At 43.1% G+C, this 16,586-nt stretch overlaps 1 protein-coding gene across 2 annotated transcripts in view; it reads right to left on the bottom strand.

Moving 5' to 3' along the window:
• UBE2O (ubiquitin conjugating enzyme E2 O) overlaps positions 1-16,586 on the bottom strand; it is a 56,061-nt gene that overhangs the window by 12,691 nt on the left and 26,784 nt on the right. Inside the window, exons 4-14 of one of the 2 annotated variants that reach the window (XM_035104545.2) lie at positions 16,394-16,491; positions 15,433-15,496; positions 12,938-13,081; positions 12,089-12,198; positions 11,418-11,568; positions 9,195-9,236; positions 6,025-6,533; positions 4,261-4,415; positions 3,187-3,299; positions 2,388-2,516; positions 1,184-1,273 (exon numbers count right to left, since the gene is read on the bottom strand). In XM_035104545.2, coding sequence (XP_034960436.1) covers positions 1,184-1,273; positions 2,388-2,516; positions 3,187-3,299; positions 4,261-4,415; positions 6,025-6,533; positions 9,195-9,236; positions 11,418-11,568; positions 12,089-12,198; positions 12,938-13,081; positions 15,433-15,496; positions 16,394-16,491 — 1,605 coding nt within the window. The remainder of the gene's footprint in view (positions 1-1,183; positions 1,274-2,387; positions 2,517-3,186; positions 3,300-4,260; positions 4,416-6,024; positions 6,534-9,194; positions 9,237-11,417; positions 11,569-12,088; positions 12,199-12,937; positions 13,082-15,432; positions 15,497-16,393; positions 16,492-16,586) is intronic. The other variant, XM_035104546.2, reaches the window with a different exon arrangement.

The following is a 16,586-nucleotide window of genomic DNA, read 5'->3' as shown; positions in this document are numbered from 1 at the left end:
CCTCAACATGCAAAGGCTCACTGAAACAAAAGAAGTCTTCATTGACCTTCCAAAAACGTGTGAGGTGTGTGTCAGAGATGCGTGAGCAAGAAAAGGATGGGCTAAGGACAAAGGAAGAACTGCAGATTGCAGGCAGGAGCTATTAGCAAAACTCCTTCTGTATAAAATTTCCCTGCAAAGGCATTCAAAGGATCCTGGCCTTTGCAGAGAATGAAAACAGAAGCAGCAAGTTTAGGCTGCAGAATAAAGAGACATCAGTAGTGCCACAAGTGGGTTTCATCAACAGCTTGCATCCAGAGCAGGAATCACCAAACTTTTAGGACCAGGGTGCACATTTAGGACCAGGGTGCACATTTAGGACCAGGGTGCACATTTAGGACCAGGGTGCACATTTAGGACCAGGGTGCACATTTCTAATTCTCTGAGTGTGCGGAGAGCTCCAGTCACAAAATAACTGCTTTGGGGGCGGGTGGGGGCGGCATAACACAAGCTGCATGGCTTAACCCAAAATTAGAGAGAAAGCCACTCCTGAAAAGCTTATGCTTAACATGCGAAGTCAGCTATGTCCTGCTCGTCCTGATAGTAAGATCACACAATATTGATCAGGCACCCCCAAACTTCGGCCCTCCAGATGTTTTGCACTACAATTCCCATCTTCCCCGACCACTGGTCCTGTTAGCTCGGGATCATGGGAGTTGTAGGCCACAACATCTGGAGGGCCGCAGTTTGGGGATGCCTGATATTGATTTTACCCATAGATGCTGCCACTGTCTAATAGCAACAATAAATTTTCCTCAGCACCAGGAAAAATATACAAAGTGGCCACACCATACTCACTCTCATGTCACAGGAATTGCTTAGAAGGTTTTGCCCCATAGCTTTCTTTCTAGGCGGGCTAGAAACTAGTTTTTTTTTTCTTCTATAAATGAAAGCTCAGAGTCTTGGGCATCAGCCCAGGGGCACAAGTAAAAACCTTCATGAGCACCATGGTGCGCACAGTCACTGACTTGGTGACCCCTGACTTAAAGCAATCCATTTGAAAGGTTCAACAAATTCAAAGCAAATATAAGAGCTGATGAAAAAGAAGAAACAAGCATTCCCAGTTTCAGACGAAATGCCCCCTCCTTGCTATAAAGGCATGGGGCCCAATGAACAACAGCCCCACCAAGTAGAAGCAGCTTACCTGTGGCAGAACGATTGTCCTGGAGTTATCAGCCCACACAACTTCCACTTTGCTGCTGAAATCCACACGGGCCACCTGACCCACAGAGGGCTATGGAAACAAAACACAACAAGCCTTAGAGCCAGCTGAACTCTACCTTCTAGAACAGGCACCCCCAAACTTCGGCCCTCCAGATGTTTTGGACTACAATTCCCATCATCCCTGACCACTGGTCCTGTTAGCTAGGGATCGTGGGAGTTGTAGGCCAAAACATCTGGAGGGCCACAGTTTGGGGATGCCTGTTCTAGAACATCAGCAGTTAGCAACTACTTTCTCCAAGTGAGTGGAGCGTGTAAGCAAGGAGGAGGATTGAAACAGAGTGAGCCAAGAGAAATTGCAATGGTTCCTGCTCCTGATGCAATTGTACGGAGAGTGACGTCACATGCAGAGCATTTCCCAAACTAATCCACCTCAAAGACAGTGATCTGTACATTAAAATGATCTCAGCACTACTCATCTCCAGTCTCTCTGAAGAATCCCTTTTTAAAGTATTTGACAGGGCTGCCATCTTGCGGTGGACTGAGGAATTGGTGTTTGAGCTTTTCAAACCTCCCCCCCCCCCCCGGCAGATGGCATCTTTATGTGGTTTCCTCACAGAGATGATCCACACTGAACCTGGCCTTGTATATATGCTGAACATGTTCACAATCGGCTGTCTCTGTCACTTGCTCAGCAATGTTCAGTACGATGCCAGAGACGAGACTTTTAAAAGCCCAATTAAAATTGTACCCAAAGCCGAGTAAGTGATATGTCGGTGTTCATAAGCTGTTTAGAAGTTTCAGGTCTGCCGATTTCTCTACACAGCTTCATTACTGAAGAAGGCAATTAGGAAGAGGCGTGATGGCCTTTTAGGCCATTAATTCATGCATGTACCATCTCTTCACTCAAATTATGTAACCTTTACGCTCCTGTGGTCAATAGATTCCAATGACCTCATTGTTACGTTAGCTATTGCATCTGCTACAAGGGAAGGACCTCATTTCATGTATGTGCTGAAAGAGAAGAGCCTCCCTTCTAGAAAGTGTGCAAGGATGCATGTCTATTAGGAACACTAAGCAGGACGAGACGGCCTATCCCTTTTCAGTCCAAACCAAGGCACAGAGGAATCTGGCAACTGCATTTCCCCCTCCCACAGTATTAGGCCCCAAGGACATGCAAGACCTACCTCATTTTCACCAACTGAAGCACCATCCTCAGCATTGCCAATGCGGATCACAAAATCAGTAGTGCGGAAGCGGAAGTCTGGGTGGTCAGCGATGTCATACACACTGACATCCTCCTCCTCCCCAATCAGCTGGCAAAGAACACACCATATTTAAGACCAATCCTCATTCAGATTTCCCAATTGCTAAATGCTTCCAAGAACAAGATCCTGAAACTCTCAAAACATTCTGCTCAACGCTGCTGCGTTGAGATATCTGATACAAGGCCTCATGCATATATAATCTTTAAAAGAGCTCTGAAGAGTTGACTAAAACAGGTAGGCACTCACAACTCTTTTACCAAACTGTGGTGGAAGTTTCAGAACAAGAAACCTCTATGTGCATTTCCAAAGTGATGAAATGAGGACTGTACAGTCCCTCTCCATCAAGCTCTAACCTTCTACAATACACTCATTCGGGGCTCCTGTTCTCCAGCCAAATGGCACCAAAACAGAGGATGAGAATAAATCAATCCACCCAAGTTAACTTTAAACATAAAGGAGGATCCAGTAAGAGGATCTGAGAGTATGAAAAACACACACACATTCTATTTTTTACTTAAGTTCTGACACCTAACCTTGATCTGGCATTGAAAAAAGATAAAATCCGCGTTAGGGTTTATTGGGGAAAGGATTGGAAAGAAAAAAAGTCAGTGCAGCATCTATCACTTTTAAATACAGCTTTTCCAGGATGCTGAAGTGTACAATGAATAAAAGTCCACATAAACATAAGGGCACACAAGGGCACACCTTTGTTGCTTACCTCAACATCATCTCCACTAGGCCTCAACTTGAACCATTTCACCACACAGGTGCGACCAACATGGTCACCTGACTGCACCACTCCATACATCCCAGGATCCTGAGAACCCTGTGCTATTTAGGATTGAAGAAAGAAGAATCCAATAAGAGAGAGCAGCATACTGAAGCGTCAAATCCTATTTTTCTAGAGGCTTAGGCAAACAACAGTGGGAAAAGGACTAATATTCCACAAGGATTAGAATCATAGGATTGCAGAATTGGAAGGCACACCAAGGGTTGTCCAGTCCAACCGCCTGCAACGCAAGAATCTCAACTAGATCATCCATGACAGGTGGCCACCCAACCTTTGCTTAAAAGCCTCCAAAGGAAGGAGAGTCTACCACCTCTCGTGGGAGTCTGTTATGGACTGGAAGTCTCTTAATAGATAAGCAGAAAGAATATTCAAACACTTACTTGCGCTCCTTGGGTCATATTCAACATAGAATTAAGTGGATTGTTTCCCTCTCCTCCCCATGTGCACCCCAACTCTCTGGAGCAGATTTGAGGATATCATGGGACACACATGGGGGGGAGAGGGGGGAAATCACACCGCGCTAATGCCAATCCTATTTAAATGAATACAGCCCCTTTTCCTTTCATCTACGGTCCACTAATTAAAATACTGTATGGAGACAGATTTTAGACACAAACTGAAGAGTGGCTTATTCTCTTTGGAGAAATTCTATCTGCCAAATATAATAGGCACAGTTGCTATTTGTATCTAAGATACTTGGTATTTCAAGAGGAGGACTACCTGTATGTTTTTTAAAAAAAACACCAGGATAGATCAATTTACAATATGGTGGATAGGCAAAATACCTTTCACTACTGCCCGAATACAAAGGGGTGCCACATTATCCGATTTATTACTTTAACAATTGTGAGGGTCAAAGTTCATCAACAAGATAAGATTCTCAGGAAAAATGCTAAAAGTGGACAAGGCTGGTGTTATTACATTCAATGTTATTGGCAGTCTAAAGATCCAGACTCAAAACACAATTGTAAAGGTGAAAACAATGCACATCACACCAATTACCTCTTTTGTCCACCACAAAATCCCCAGGGCAAAACTCATTGTTGTCCAAGTGATGGACAGGAAACAGCTCATTGGAACGAATGGTTTTCTCCACTGTGCCATCCTGCCACATCACATCAGCTGAAGTCATCGTGGTCACCACTTCCACAGCAACCCTGTGACCAAAAAAGGCAGCGAATGACAGAAGATGCCTCCTACAGCAAGTGGAGTCAGACAAAATGGGGCCTTCTGATCGCACCAATAGCAATCACATCAGATTAAACTAGCTCCTTTCAACTATGTGCTTCAGCAGCTTCTGTTCTCATCAAGCACCATCCATTGTTCTATTTAACTGGGAAGAACAAGTGGCCCAAAATGTCTCAAGAATGATCTTGGTCAGCTGCCGCAGAAAACATTCTGGGTACCATTTGATTCTTTGATTTCTAAAAAAAGCTTTTATATCTATTTTTAGGCTTGAAGGACATGATTCAAGATTAACTTGCAATTTTATCTAATTGGCTGGAAGCAATGGGTAGTGACTAACAGATAACCTAGTTGTCAGTACTGTATGTACTTTATTTTAAACCACCTTATAGTTATTTGTAAACTTAAAATGGTGAGGCATGCTTATTGCCTCGCAGCTTAATTCCCCCCTCTTTTTAATGGTGGTAAAAGAGGTTGGACTGACATGTTACAGCTGAATGGGCATGCAACTGCAGCTCATATACAGTACTTCTTTAAAGCAGGAGTGGAGAACCTAGGCCCATGGTTTAAATGTTGTCCCCCAAGCCTTTCTATTTGCCCTTCCTTGGGACTCTTCACAGGCCTCTCTATCTCCCCTCCCCAGCCACATCCAGTACTGGCCCTTGACTGTGTTGGCCTGGATGGAATGCGCCAACCAACGGGGATAATGCTTTTTCCTTCCCTTGATGGAGGATACATAGGTGTGTGTAGTGTATGTGTAGAGACTAGTGTCCTGTATAAAGAGTAAGTGCTACCTTTCTTCATTGCTCTGCCCTCCTTGACTCCATTTTTGAGGTGCAGGGATCTGGAGCAGAGCCCCCTCGCCCCACCCCCACATCTCATCCTCCACCCCTGCCAGCTGACGCCCTCCGTTTCATGCCTTCCATTGGCAGTGGCCTGGTGGCTGAGACCGAGGCAGAGCTCCGAGTCACTGGCTGCAAGCTCATTTGGGCCCTCGGAATCCCCCTGAGCCCCCCTTAGCATATTTATTGTGGCCTCTTTTGCTCTCCTGCCTGGTGGACTCGACTCCCCTCATTGGCCACCTTTGCCACTGCATTGGCCAAGGTGTGGATGAAGAAGCTGGAGGAGCAGGGCTGTGGGCTTCCCAGTTGGCCTCTACACCGAGCGCAGCAGAAAAGCCAGACTGGAGAAAATTCTACTACCGTGTTTCCAAAAAGTGTTTTTAAAATCCTTACATACATCGGAACGCAGCCGTTTATAAGGCTGCAGTAGAAACTGGGGTTTGGGGTTACTTGGTCCCAGAGAATGGGAAAAGGCAGTCAGACTGGTGCCTTTAATTGGGTTAATTTTATTCATTCTACAGAGATCTGTGAAGCCTGAATTCACACACTCGCCTCATGTTGGGCATCCATGGAGTCATCACAGTTTGCTCTTTGCTCTTGAAACATAACCAAGGTGAACGTTCTACACAGGCAGTCAAACTAAAAACCCATTCTGATGAGGTTGCACAAATCCTTGTGCCATGGGCATTTTAAACTCAGAACTGGCAGGATTTAAGGGCATGTTTAAGGGCAGCCTTACCTGTCGCCTGGCTTAAACTCCCGGGAAACCTTGGTTTTCTTCTTCTTATGCTTCCTCTTGAGGTTTTTGATGGAGAGTGGGATACTCTTCTTGCGCCCTGCGCCACTGCCGCTTTGGGAAGAGGCTGTAGAGCTGGCAGAGGAGGTCACGGAGCTGGTGTCGTCTGTGTCATCTGCTGCTTCATCATCAGCATCCTGTTCTATTGACTGGAGCTTGTAGTCTGAGGAGCCATCATTCCGCTTCAGAACAAATGGTGGTTGCAACTGCAGCCCAGCTGCTTCGCAAGGGACGCCTTTTCCCGTTCCATCAAGGTGCTCTTCCTTTACTTCTTGTAAGCTTACAGCATCATGGGCAGAGTCCTCTAGTTCACATTTTAAGCCGCCTTTAGGTTCTTCCGATGGTTGGTCACCTGCTGCAGCAGATTCTGCTTCAGGGAGGTCAAGGGCACTCTGTGAGTCTGGGGATATCGACATGATCTTCACTATCTGCTTCTTCAACAATCTCCTCACCTACAGAAAATAAAAGATGGTCAACAGATGCAGCTAATCATGCTGCTGAGTTGAGCAGATGAACGGTTTTGTATTCTATGCAATCCTTGGACTCTATTTTCCTTTAGCACTTTGGCCCTTGAGTTAAGACTGCTTTCACTGGAATACTGATGGGCAAGTCTTCCTTGCTAGCCCAGAGTTCTCTACAGGAGTAGTGACCACTCTATTGAGAAGCAACAGGGTTGCATCCAGCAAACTTGTCCCATTAGCACAAGGACTTTTGCCTGTACAATTGGCTCAATTCAAAGGACTTCCTTGCCCAGAGCAGATATTGGCACACGGGGGAGAAGAGAGTGAGATTAAGTCCTTTTGCATAGGCAGAGGGGTCCTGGTACCAATATTACACAGTGGTTATGAATGGCTGACCCAAGAAACACCCCTGGCAAGGAATTTCTAGGTTTCTCCATCAGAGTGACTCAGTTCTGGATTTTGGCAAGCAGGTCCAGCCCACTAAGAAGAGCAATGAAGACAAACCAGCACAACAACATCATGTCGCTTTCAGGTATCCAAGGTGGTTTGCGGATAAAAGTACAAGTAGCCAAAGGCCACAGAGGCCTTAGGAGGCCAGCATGGGACCAGGAAAATACAGTAAGAGGAGAGTGTGGAGGAAGAGACTTTAAAAGTTCATTAGCTGTAAATGCACTGGCAAGGTGAAACACAACAGTTCTTGAGACATTCTTAAGAACGCCTTATTAAAATACTATGTTGCCCATTTGGGACTCAGTTGCCCAGCCTTCTTTTCAATGCACCTTTCTCACCAAGTTTTTTTTTAATAGCACCATTACTATGGTTTTCTGTTCAAACTTATTTCTTAAGTATGTTTACAGGCATTTAGCAGAAACTGCACTGCAAAAAGTGGCAGGAACAAGTCTCCGAAGTCGTGAAGCTATCCTTGCTTTCCAGGAGGAAGATTTAACTTTTTCTTGGAGGACGTCATCTCCCCAACACTACATCTAGCTTCATAACAATAAATCTAAAGCCATTATACCTTAGTGTTAAGTCACGGAGGGAATACAAAGATTCAGCTATGCTTAAATATAAAAACCTTATTCAGTATTCAAAGCCAGCAGAGCACCAACCCCACAATGGTACTCCCCACCAGATTCTGTTCTCTTTCCACCCAAGAGCCACTCACCCCGACAGTTTCGTAATCAATTTATGCATAAATAAATAATTCGCAAACTCCTGTCAGTCTAGTGGAGGGATTGAGAACCTCCAGCCTGTGGGCAATTTCCCCCAAATTGCACTCACTTGCCCCACACCTGACATTATATGCGCAATCATGTGTGTGGCAGGTGTAGACATGGCTGGATTGGAACAGCAACCGACTTTCCCAATGGGGAACTGCAGCTGATCCCTGCAGAAAGCAGGACTGAAGTCACTCCCCATCAGCTAGTTTGTGGTGGCAAGTGTCAATATAAAAACCTAAGTTCTTGGGCTCATTACAATCTATAATGTGTCATAACTGACACAAGGCAATTCAGGGTATTGTAATGTCAACACATACCAACACTGAGAGAAAAGTGAGGTTCCCAACTGTGTCTCTCTCATATTGCAAATACAAAAGTTGGGGGGGGGAAGAGAAGAGGATGTGTAGCGGAGAATCAGCAAGCAGAATACTTTAAACATCATTTTTCTGCACTTCGGTTCTCCCCTGTAAATGTGCAACCCAGATGTTAGTAACTGGTTCCCACATATATCCTGCCGAGTTTCAAAACCAGAAGTAAGTCCTGATGGAGAGAAAATTCCCTAGGAGGTACTTGCACAAGAGAACTTCCAGGTTTAGGAAGCATTTGTGCTCCCCTCCCTCCCTACTTTTTACCTATAAGTGTCCTCATGCCTGGAATCCTCTCACTACAGCAAATAAGAGCTTAGAAACCTGGATGGTAATATTTAGTTGCACTAACTTGAGTGGATACCATTTATGTTGCCCCCATTGAGTTCTGTAACAAAGGAAATAAGCAGCATCTAAGGCAGCCATGAGAGGAGAAAACGTGCCTGTAATTCCAGACACTGCCATCATCAAGGGCAGGCCATGCTCCTGTCCCCAGGTGATAAGATATGATCTACTTCTATAGCAAAAGGCAAAGCACTGCAGTCATGGGAGCAAGACCTGCCAACACCCCTTCTGCCTGGTGACCTCAACCAGCAGGGGCCTCCTCTGTCAGGATGGGGAAACAAGTGTTGCCGTGAATATTATACAGGTTTCAATGAAAACATGCACTTTCTTCCTGGCATATCTCTATCATGCGGACGGACATGAATCTTATTATTACTAATTTAGAAGATTATCAAAATTATACAAAATGAAGTTAGAATTGGCTAAGCTGTTTTTAAAAAGGTTAAGATAACCTTTCCCTGGAGGAGGAATTATGGCACTTAAAAAGAATGACACCTAAAAATAGACTCTTCTTAAGCAACTGTGGGTTTATCTAGAAAGAGATCAACAAATGTCAAAATCTGCTGATGAGTTTACATGGGGAAAAAGCTATTTAGAATATTAACAGCCTTTTTGGAGGAAGGTGGCATTTGCATGATGAAATTGGAGACACTTAGCTACCGTACAGGAGGAAGTTCAAGGCTTTTTGAAAATTGATATAGAACAAGTGTTTAGTACAGTACCTTTTCAGGCTTTACGTTGGATACGAAACAAGGACAGGCCATCTGCAATATTAAAAACCACAGTTTTGGTATTATTGATGAAAGCATGGGAATATTTAAAGAGGAAAATTATGTCCAAAGAAATGATCAACAGTTTGATTGCATCTTATTCATACTTTAACCCAAAGGGGAGATTTAGAAAATTTTGGTTCCATTTTCTTAGAAGTTTCATGGCCTGTCAGATGCTTAACAACCTACCTCAAAAAAAGATCACAAAAACAGGGGGTTAATTGAGCCTATGGTAAAACACTATCAATGCCTGTAGACTGCACTTGGTTAGATCTGCAAGCAGGATTAAGGAATGTAGTCCCCACAATTCTCATTAAAGAAATGCTGTAATGAGAGACACAGACCTACCTGTTACTAACAGAGCTAGTTAAATAAGAGCATTCTTTAGAAATATGTAAATTTCCATATTCTGTTCATTATTAACAAATATGTTAAACTCTTTTTCACTGTCCAAAGAAGCTGCTAGAATGGTATACATTTGATAATGGAAAGATACCAAAACCTTCAATATATTTGAATGGCTATTGAAGTGAAGGGATTTAGCAATTGTAAGTATTAAGAAGCTACATCACAGGCTAGGCAAGGGGGGGGATTCACTGAAACATAAGTAGAGCAGAATGGTCCAAAAGTATTTCAAAAAGGAAGGAGGCAGCTATATCTAGCATAGTACACCTTAGTTGTATTATTTTAATTGTGCGGTTTCCTTTCTACACTTGGTAGAAGCAATATAAACATGCATGGGAGAGGGACAGAAACTATGACAAATGCATATTCATACTTGACCTAAGAGAGATGCTTGTTAAATTCAATCAATACACACAACTTTCTCTGAGCTAGCTACTTTTTCCCTCACTGTGCGTTGAAGTGAATGAATAATCTCAAGGGAAAAAAACCCTTTGGTAATAAGCAATGTTGGTGGAAGTTGTAGAGAGCCACTGACCTGGGTTGAATCTAGAAACATACAAAAAACGCTGTGAAAATGCTTTTGAAAAATATATGTTGAATTTGCCATAAGCTCGCCATTGCCATCTAGTGTCACATTTGTATAATGCACTTAAAACACACGTAAAACTTTCTGTTTGCAGCTGTATAGGTGAGTCCCCGCTACACACATAACACCAAGCCAAACCATGCCTTAGTGGGAATGTGCAGGCTCTCAGAGAGGCAATTGTGACTGCTTTTCAAATTCTCTGCTCCTGCTGCGCTGTTCTGAGCCAAGCAACAGTTTGGCTCCATCTTTTTGTCTGCACCCAGGGCTGGTGGTTTGTTTTGCTCTAGACAACCATGAGCCCACGTTTGGACAACACACTAAGTCAATATCATTGGTTTAGCTCAGAACAGTAGCAAACAGGGCCAGAAGAGGAGCAAAGCAGCTGGGATGTCTCCAGGAGCCTGTGCATTCATGTTAAGTCATGGTTTGGCTAAATATTACATGAGAACAGAGCCACTGTCTCAGAATGGTGGAATGAATACGTTCGATGGTTAAAGCTAAAAAAAAGATTATTTTTTTTCTACTTGAAATCACTGAAAGAATTTAAACAACCACCTGCAATGTGGATTCTAAACAAATCTCCATCTCGCATTTAGGATCACTGAAGGGGCCAATCAACAGAGATTTACTCTGAAGACAGCGCACAAACCGTGAAATGCATCAAAATCTGGTGGACATTCATATGCCCCGTTAACATTTTTTCACATGAATTGATTATAGGAGGTTACAAATCACTTCTCAATGACTGAACTTATCTAATGAATGCAACAGTTGCCAAATGAAGGCAAACTCATCTCATAACAACTCTCTCTCTCTCTCTACTCTAGACCATTCAACTGAACAAATTCACATTTTCTCTGATCATCAAGTATCATATGTTTTCTGCCACAGTGCTACTGGCAATTTGCTTTCTTAACTGTGGGATCACAGTTTCACAGTAGCCACTGAGAGCGCCACTGTCTCCTTCCTGACATATATTTTAGGGAAACATGAACACCAGCTATGGAATTCTGGTTAAGACTAAGCAGGTACTTCACTTAATTGGTGTTCTTCTGGCACCTGAAGATGGTTAAGAATATTGGTTAACAGTCTAGAGAAATTCTGAACAAAAGAACTTCCTAAAGAAGTTTGATGTTCTGTGAAGCAGTTTGATATTATCAGCCAAACGATGCCAGCATACATACCTTTTTGGCAACAGATCCTTCTCCCAGAACACAGTTTCTCTCTGGGCACTCGCATGTGATTTTTGCCGGCTCCACTTTCTCAGGAAACACATAGAGACACCTTTCTCCAAGTTGCCGCTCAGCATGGTCAAAGCACCCCAGGCGCTTTACCCTGTCAAAAACAAGGTGACCGTGATACCACCTTACTGCTGGCTGATACAATTTCCCCCAAAGTCCTAGCACTGGCTGACACCTCTACAGGGGCTTTCATGTACTTACAAGATGATAACTTTTTTTTGGGGGGGGGGACTGTTTAGGAGAGAATGACAGTACTTCCTCATTTTACATAGGTTTAGGCTTAATTCAACAGTGAAAAAGTATTTGTTAATGCAGGACAAAGGGGAATGTTCTTTTATATGAAGCATACTATGAAGTTTGAATGTGCAGGAGGAAAATAAGCAGATTGTTAAAGTCCTTTTGCTTGGTAACAGCACACAAACAGCTGTACACATGCCATTTCATATTATTAGATCATTCACCATCCCACCTAAAATGTTTGCACCAAATACTATAGCAATAACTCAGTTTTCATCCAAGTAAACTATTGCTCTTCTGGTAGCAACCTTCTGGCAGAAAGTAACTGAATGGGGGGGGAGAGTGCTTTTAGGGTATTAATATGAAGAACTCCTTACCTAGACAAGTTCTCTTGGGTGATTAAAGATGGTGGGGGACTTATACTATCTGTACCTCCAGGACAGAAACTTTTAGTGATCCAAGTCACTTTCAACTCCACCACCTGCACCTAAGGAAAACAAGGCAGAGGAGAGGAGAGAATGGTTTTAGAAAATTCCACTAGATTAAATATCAAGTACCATTGTTAAAACGCTCATACTTTGGTATCTTTTGTCCAACTCAAAGAATGCCTTTAGTTTGTCTAGGACTATAATCTTTGTTTTAGTGCTGCATAATTGTATCAGACCTAAGTAGCTATGACATGAAGAAGCAGTTATTTGCTTTTTGGAAACAATTCGAACAAACCTGCTTTTTATCAAGCGGGCATCACTTACTGAGGATTGTTCCTTTCATATACCAACCTTGATACAATCTAAAATGAAGGCTATTTTCAGCCTAAAGATCATTCATGACCAGGCTTGAATGGGGACTCAAAGAACCAATCAGAAAGTGGAAGTGAAAATGGGATCATTTCTAGTTTAACCAATGCACAAATGATAGGTGAGGTCCTCACTCGCAAGTTGCACATAATTTAAAAACAAATATTGATCCTAAATTTTTGTAGAATATTTTTTATCATGTTTCCATGGGTCTAAATATATAGCCTATTTCTTACTGTCGGTTTACGTTTTAAGTTCCCTTAGAGGTTTGATGTTTTAATTTTTTATGGATAAATGTTTATTTCTGACTGACAGTCAAATAAAGTCTGATTATCATGTTTGGTTCAAAGGACACAACACAGCTTGTTTTGCGGAAAACTCCAGGCAAGGCAGTGATCCCTTAACACAGTCAAGTTCACTGAGCCATACCTCTTCCACCACCACTCTGAACTTGCTCTTTGTGCTAAGAACAGGTTTCACTCCTGAAAGCCACTGCACATTCGAGAAGACTTTCGATGGCCCAATGAGAACTTGCCCGGGGTAAAAGCCATATGAATCATCAAAGAAGAGGCCCTGAAAAGAAGAAGCAATACAAGAAAGAAGTGCAAATCAGAGCCAGGTATGATTAAGACCACATTTGGTCCCTGTGGAGTGAGATTCCTGCGTTCTGGTCTAATGCTAGTCACTAACAAAATACTTAAGCGAACAGAACTTGTTCCAAGATTCCTTGATCCTGAAGTGCTCTTTCTCTGCTATAGTCAACCACAACAGCAGTTTGTAAGGCAACTAGGGAAATCTTAGGTACGCAGGATAATGAATAGTGGAGGACACGTCATAAGGTACTAGAAACAAACAGGTCCTAGTTTCATTTGAATTACTTCAGCACCAAGTAGCAGAATCTCAAAGGTGGAAAATCTACCATGAAAATATGACTGAATTAACTTCAGTGACTTCTGGAGTTCTTGCAACCAATGGCTCTATTTCCCTAGTTATAAAGGTGGAAACAATTGTTCTTAACATATGAAATTTCAAACAGGCAAGGTGGACATCTGAACAGTGTGAGAGCTGTATTAACAATGTAATAACAATGTGATAATAATAATTTATTATTTATATCAGGGGTCCCTAAACTAAGGCCTGGGGACCGGATGCGGCCCAATCGCCTTCTAAATCCGGCCTGCGGATGGTCTGGGAATCAGCATGTTTTTACATGAGTAGAATGTGTCCTTTTATTTAAAATGCATCTCTGGGCTATTTGTGGGGCCTGCCTGGTGTTTTTACATGAGTAGAATGTGTGCTTTTGTTTAAAATGCATCTCTGGGTTATTTGTGGGGCATAGGAATTCATTCATCCCCCCCAAAAAAAATATAGTCCGGCCCCCCACAAGGTCTGAGGGACAGTTCACCGGCCCTCTGCTGAAAAAGTTTGCTGACCCCTGATTTATATGCTGCTCATCTGACTGGGTTGCCCCAGCCACTCTGGGAGGCTACAACAAATTAAAAACATAAATCACAGTAAAGCATCAAACAATAAAAAACTTCCCTATACAGAGCTGCATTCAGATGTCTTATAAAAGTCAGATAGTTGTTTATTTCCTTGACATTTGATGGGAGGCCATTCCACTGGGGAGGGGGGTGCCACTACTGAGAAGGCCCTCCACTTGGCTCCTTGTAACCTCACTTCTCGTAATGAGGGAACCGCCACAATGCGCTCAGAGCACTTACTGACGTTTTCTATTGATATCCAACCCATCTTTCCAAATTGCTAAATTCTTTGCTATAACATTTGCCTTTTGGTAAGGCGTTTCACAGCTCAGTAATCCTCAAATTAAATACAGGCTTTGCTTTGGAGGCACTGTGACTTAGCCTCCACATTTTAGGCAGAATTTTCTGATTCAGAGGTTCTAAGTGTGGGCTTTTTCTTTTATATCTTTCCCTTCCCATTTCCATATCCTTCTCAAAAGTACCCTTCTCCTGCAACTTTTTCCATTCTCCTTTCACACTTATGCTACAGGTGTGGTTAGGGGGCTGGGCTGTGGTAGGGAGGCCCACTGGTGGGTCCTGGGTCCACCATTTGAGAGTAAGCTGATCTGTTGATTTATGATGTATTCCGTGTTTGTGCTCTATATGGGGCTACCTTTGAAGGTGACTCAGAGGCTACAACTAATCCGGAATGCGGCTGCCAGACTGGTGACTTGGAGCGGCTACCGGGACCATATTACAGTACACTGGTCCCGAAAGACCCACACTGAATTGTGCTCCGAAATGTACTTGGAGCCAAAGTATTGTTGCTGACCTTTAAAGCCCGGAATGGCCTCTGCGCTGTATACCTAAAGGAGTGTCTCCAACCCCATCGTTCAGCTCATACAATGATATCCAACACCGAGGGCCTTCTGGCGGTTCCCTCACTGAGAGAAGTGAGGTTAAGGGAACCAGGCAAAGAGGGCCTTCTCAGCAGTGGCACCCACCCTGTGGAATGCCATCCCATCGGATGTCAAAGAGATAAGTAACTATATAACCTTTAGAAAACATCTGAAGGAAGCTGTGTATCTGGAAGTCGTTTATCTGCTAGAAACCGTCCAGAGTGGCTGGGGCAACCCAGTCAGATGAGCAGGGAATAAGTAAGTAATAATAATAATAATGAAGCTGCTGTTGGTGTACATAAATTTTTGCAAAAAATAAATAGTCTTACAGTATATGAAAACATGTACTTTCTCCCATATAAATGGAAGGCTGTCAATCACTGTGTGTCTGTGTGGGGGGGGACACTTTACTATTGTTGTGGCAGCAATAAAGCCTGCTCCTTACCTCCAAATTTCCAACACAGGATAACCCATCAGATAGATGTGCACCGCACAGGTGGGGCCCATATGATAAAAGGTATCTCTACAAACTGAACTATTCTAACAAAGATGGGGGACTTACTGAGTCGCTGACATGTGGACAGACATCATAGAGCTTTGCTGCATCCTCTGTGCTCATAGAACACCTAAGGAAAAGCAATAATTGTTAAAAACACACACACAGAGATTTTGCAAGAGTCAGCACTACTTTCTTAATGGCACATATATGTTAGCATGCTTTTATATCTAGATTTAACACTAAGCCATGCAGTTGGAAGATATTGGATATCATTCCGTTTTAAAAGTATTATTCAATGTGTTTAACCTGGAATAGGTATGGGGATGCTTTGAGAAGCATTACAAGTCAGGGATAAACTATCATATTCCCTATGACAATTTTGTGGGATTTGCACAGGCTGCCTATATAAGGGGTGAGGAAACTGTAGTCTACAAGGCCTAATTAGGCCCACCAGTCCCTCACCTACCTGCCCTTTGCCTGATGTAATATATGACATCAGGTGTAGGACCAGTAAAGCTGTAGCTGGATCAAAAGGGGGCTTTGCCAATGCAAAGTCCTGTGTCATGTACTTTGACACCCACCCACCCCCATTATCAGCTTTATGTGTTAAAGATGTGGGACCTGGGTATTTGTTGCAGCATTTCTCCTCATACCAAACTACCTGAGTCCAGAGAACTAGTCTCTCTCTTTTTGACTTCAGGTGCTTGTCTGCATGGCTGTTAGCACGAGCGTAGGAAGATCTTTAGCAATGTAACTGCCTGATCCTGTGAGTGTTTACGCAGATGTTCTATCAAGTTGAATGGGACTTGTCCTATGAAGTCAGTGTGCACAGGATGAAAGCTGAAATTTGCCACCTTTCCCCAACCCGGCGCCCACTCCAGTGGTTTTGGATGACAACTCCCATCAGCTCAAGCAAGTACAGCCGAAAAGAGTTTTTTTTTCTTTAAACATATGGGAAGGCTGGCTTACATTTACTCAACCAAAAAATTAAAGGCATGCTCTGTAACAGAAGCAACAGACATACCTGGCACCATTGGAGAGCTTCAGGATGATTTGGTTCTTTAAATCATACACTTTTCCAAGCCACCAGTCATAGGCAATGCAGTCACCGTACATGAAAGGCTGAGGGGTAGAAGAAAGTTATGATGCCTGCTTCCTTGGTTCATTTAGTCACAACTAAAGAACATTGTTCAGCTCATGGAATAAAATGAATTGAA

Source organism: Zootoca vivipara, chromosome 2, assembly GCF_963506605.1.
Source record: "Zootoca vivipara chromosome 2, rZooViv1.1, whole genome shotgun sequence".
Classification (NCBI taxonomy): domain Eukaryota; kingdom Metazoa; phylum Chordata; class Lepidosauria; order Squamata; family Lacertidae; genus Zootoca; species Zootoca vivipara.
This window is presented reverse-complemented; position numbering and strand designations above follow the sequence as displayed.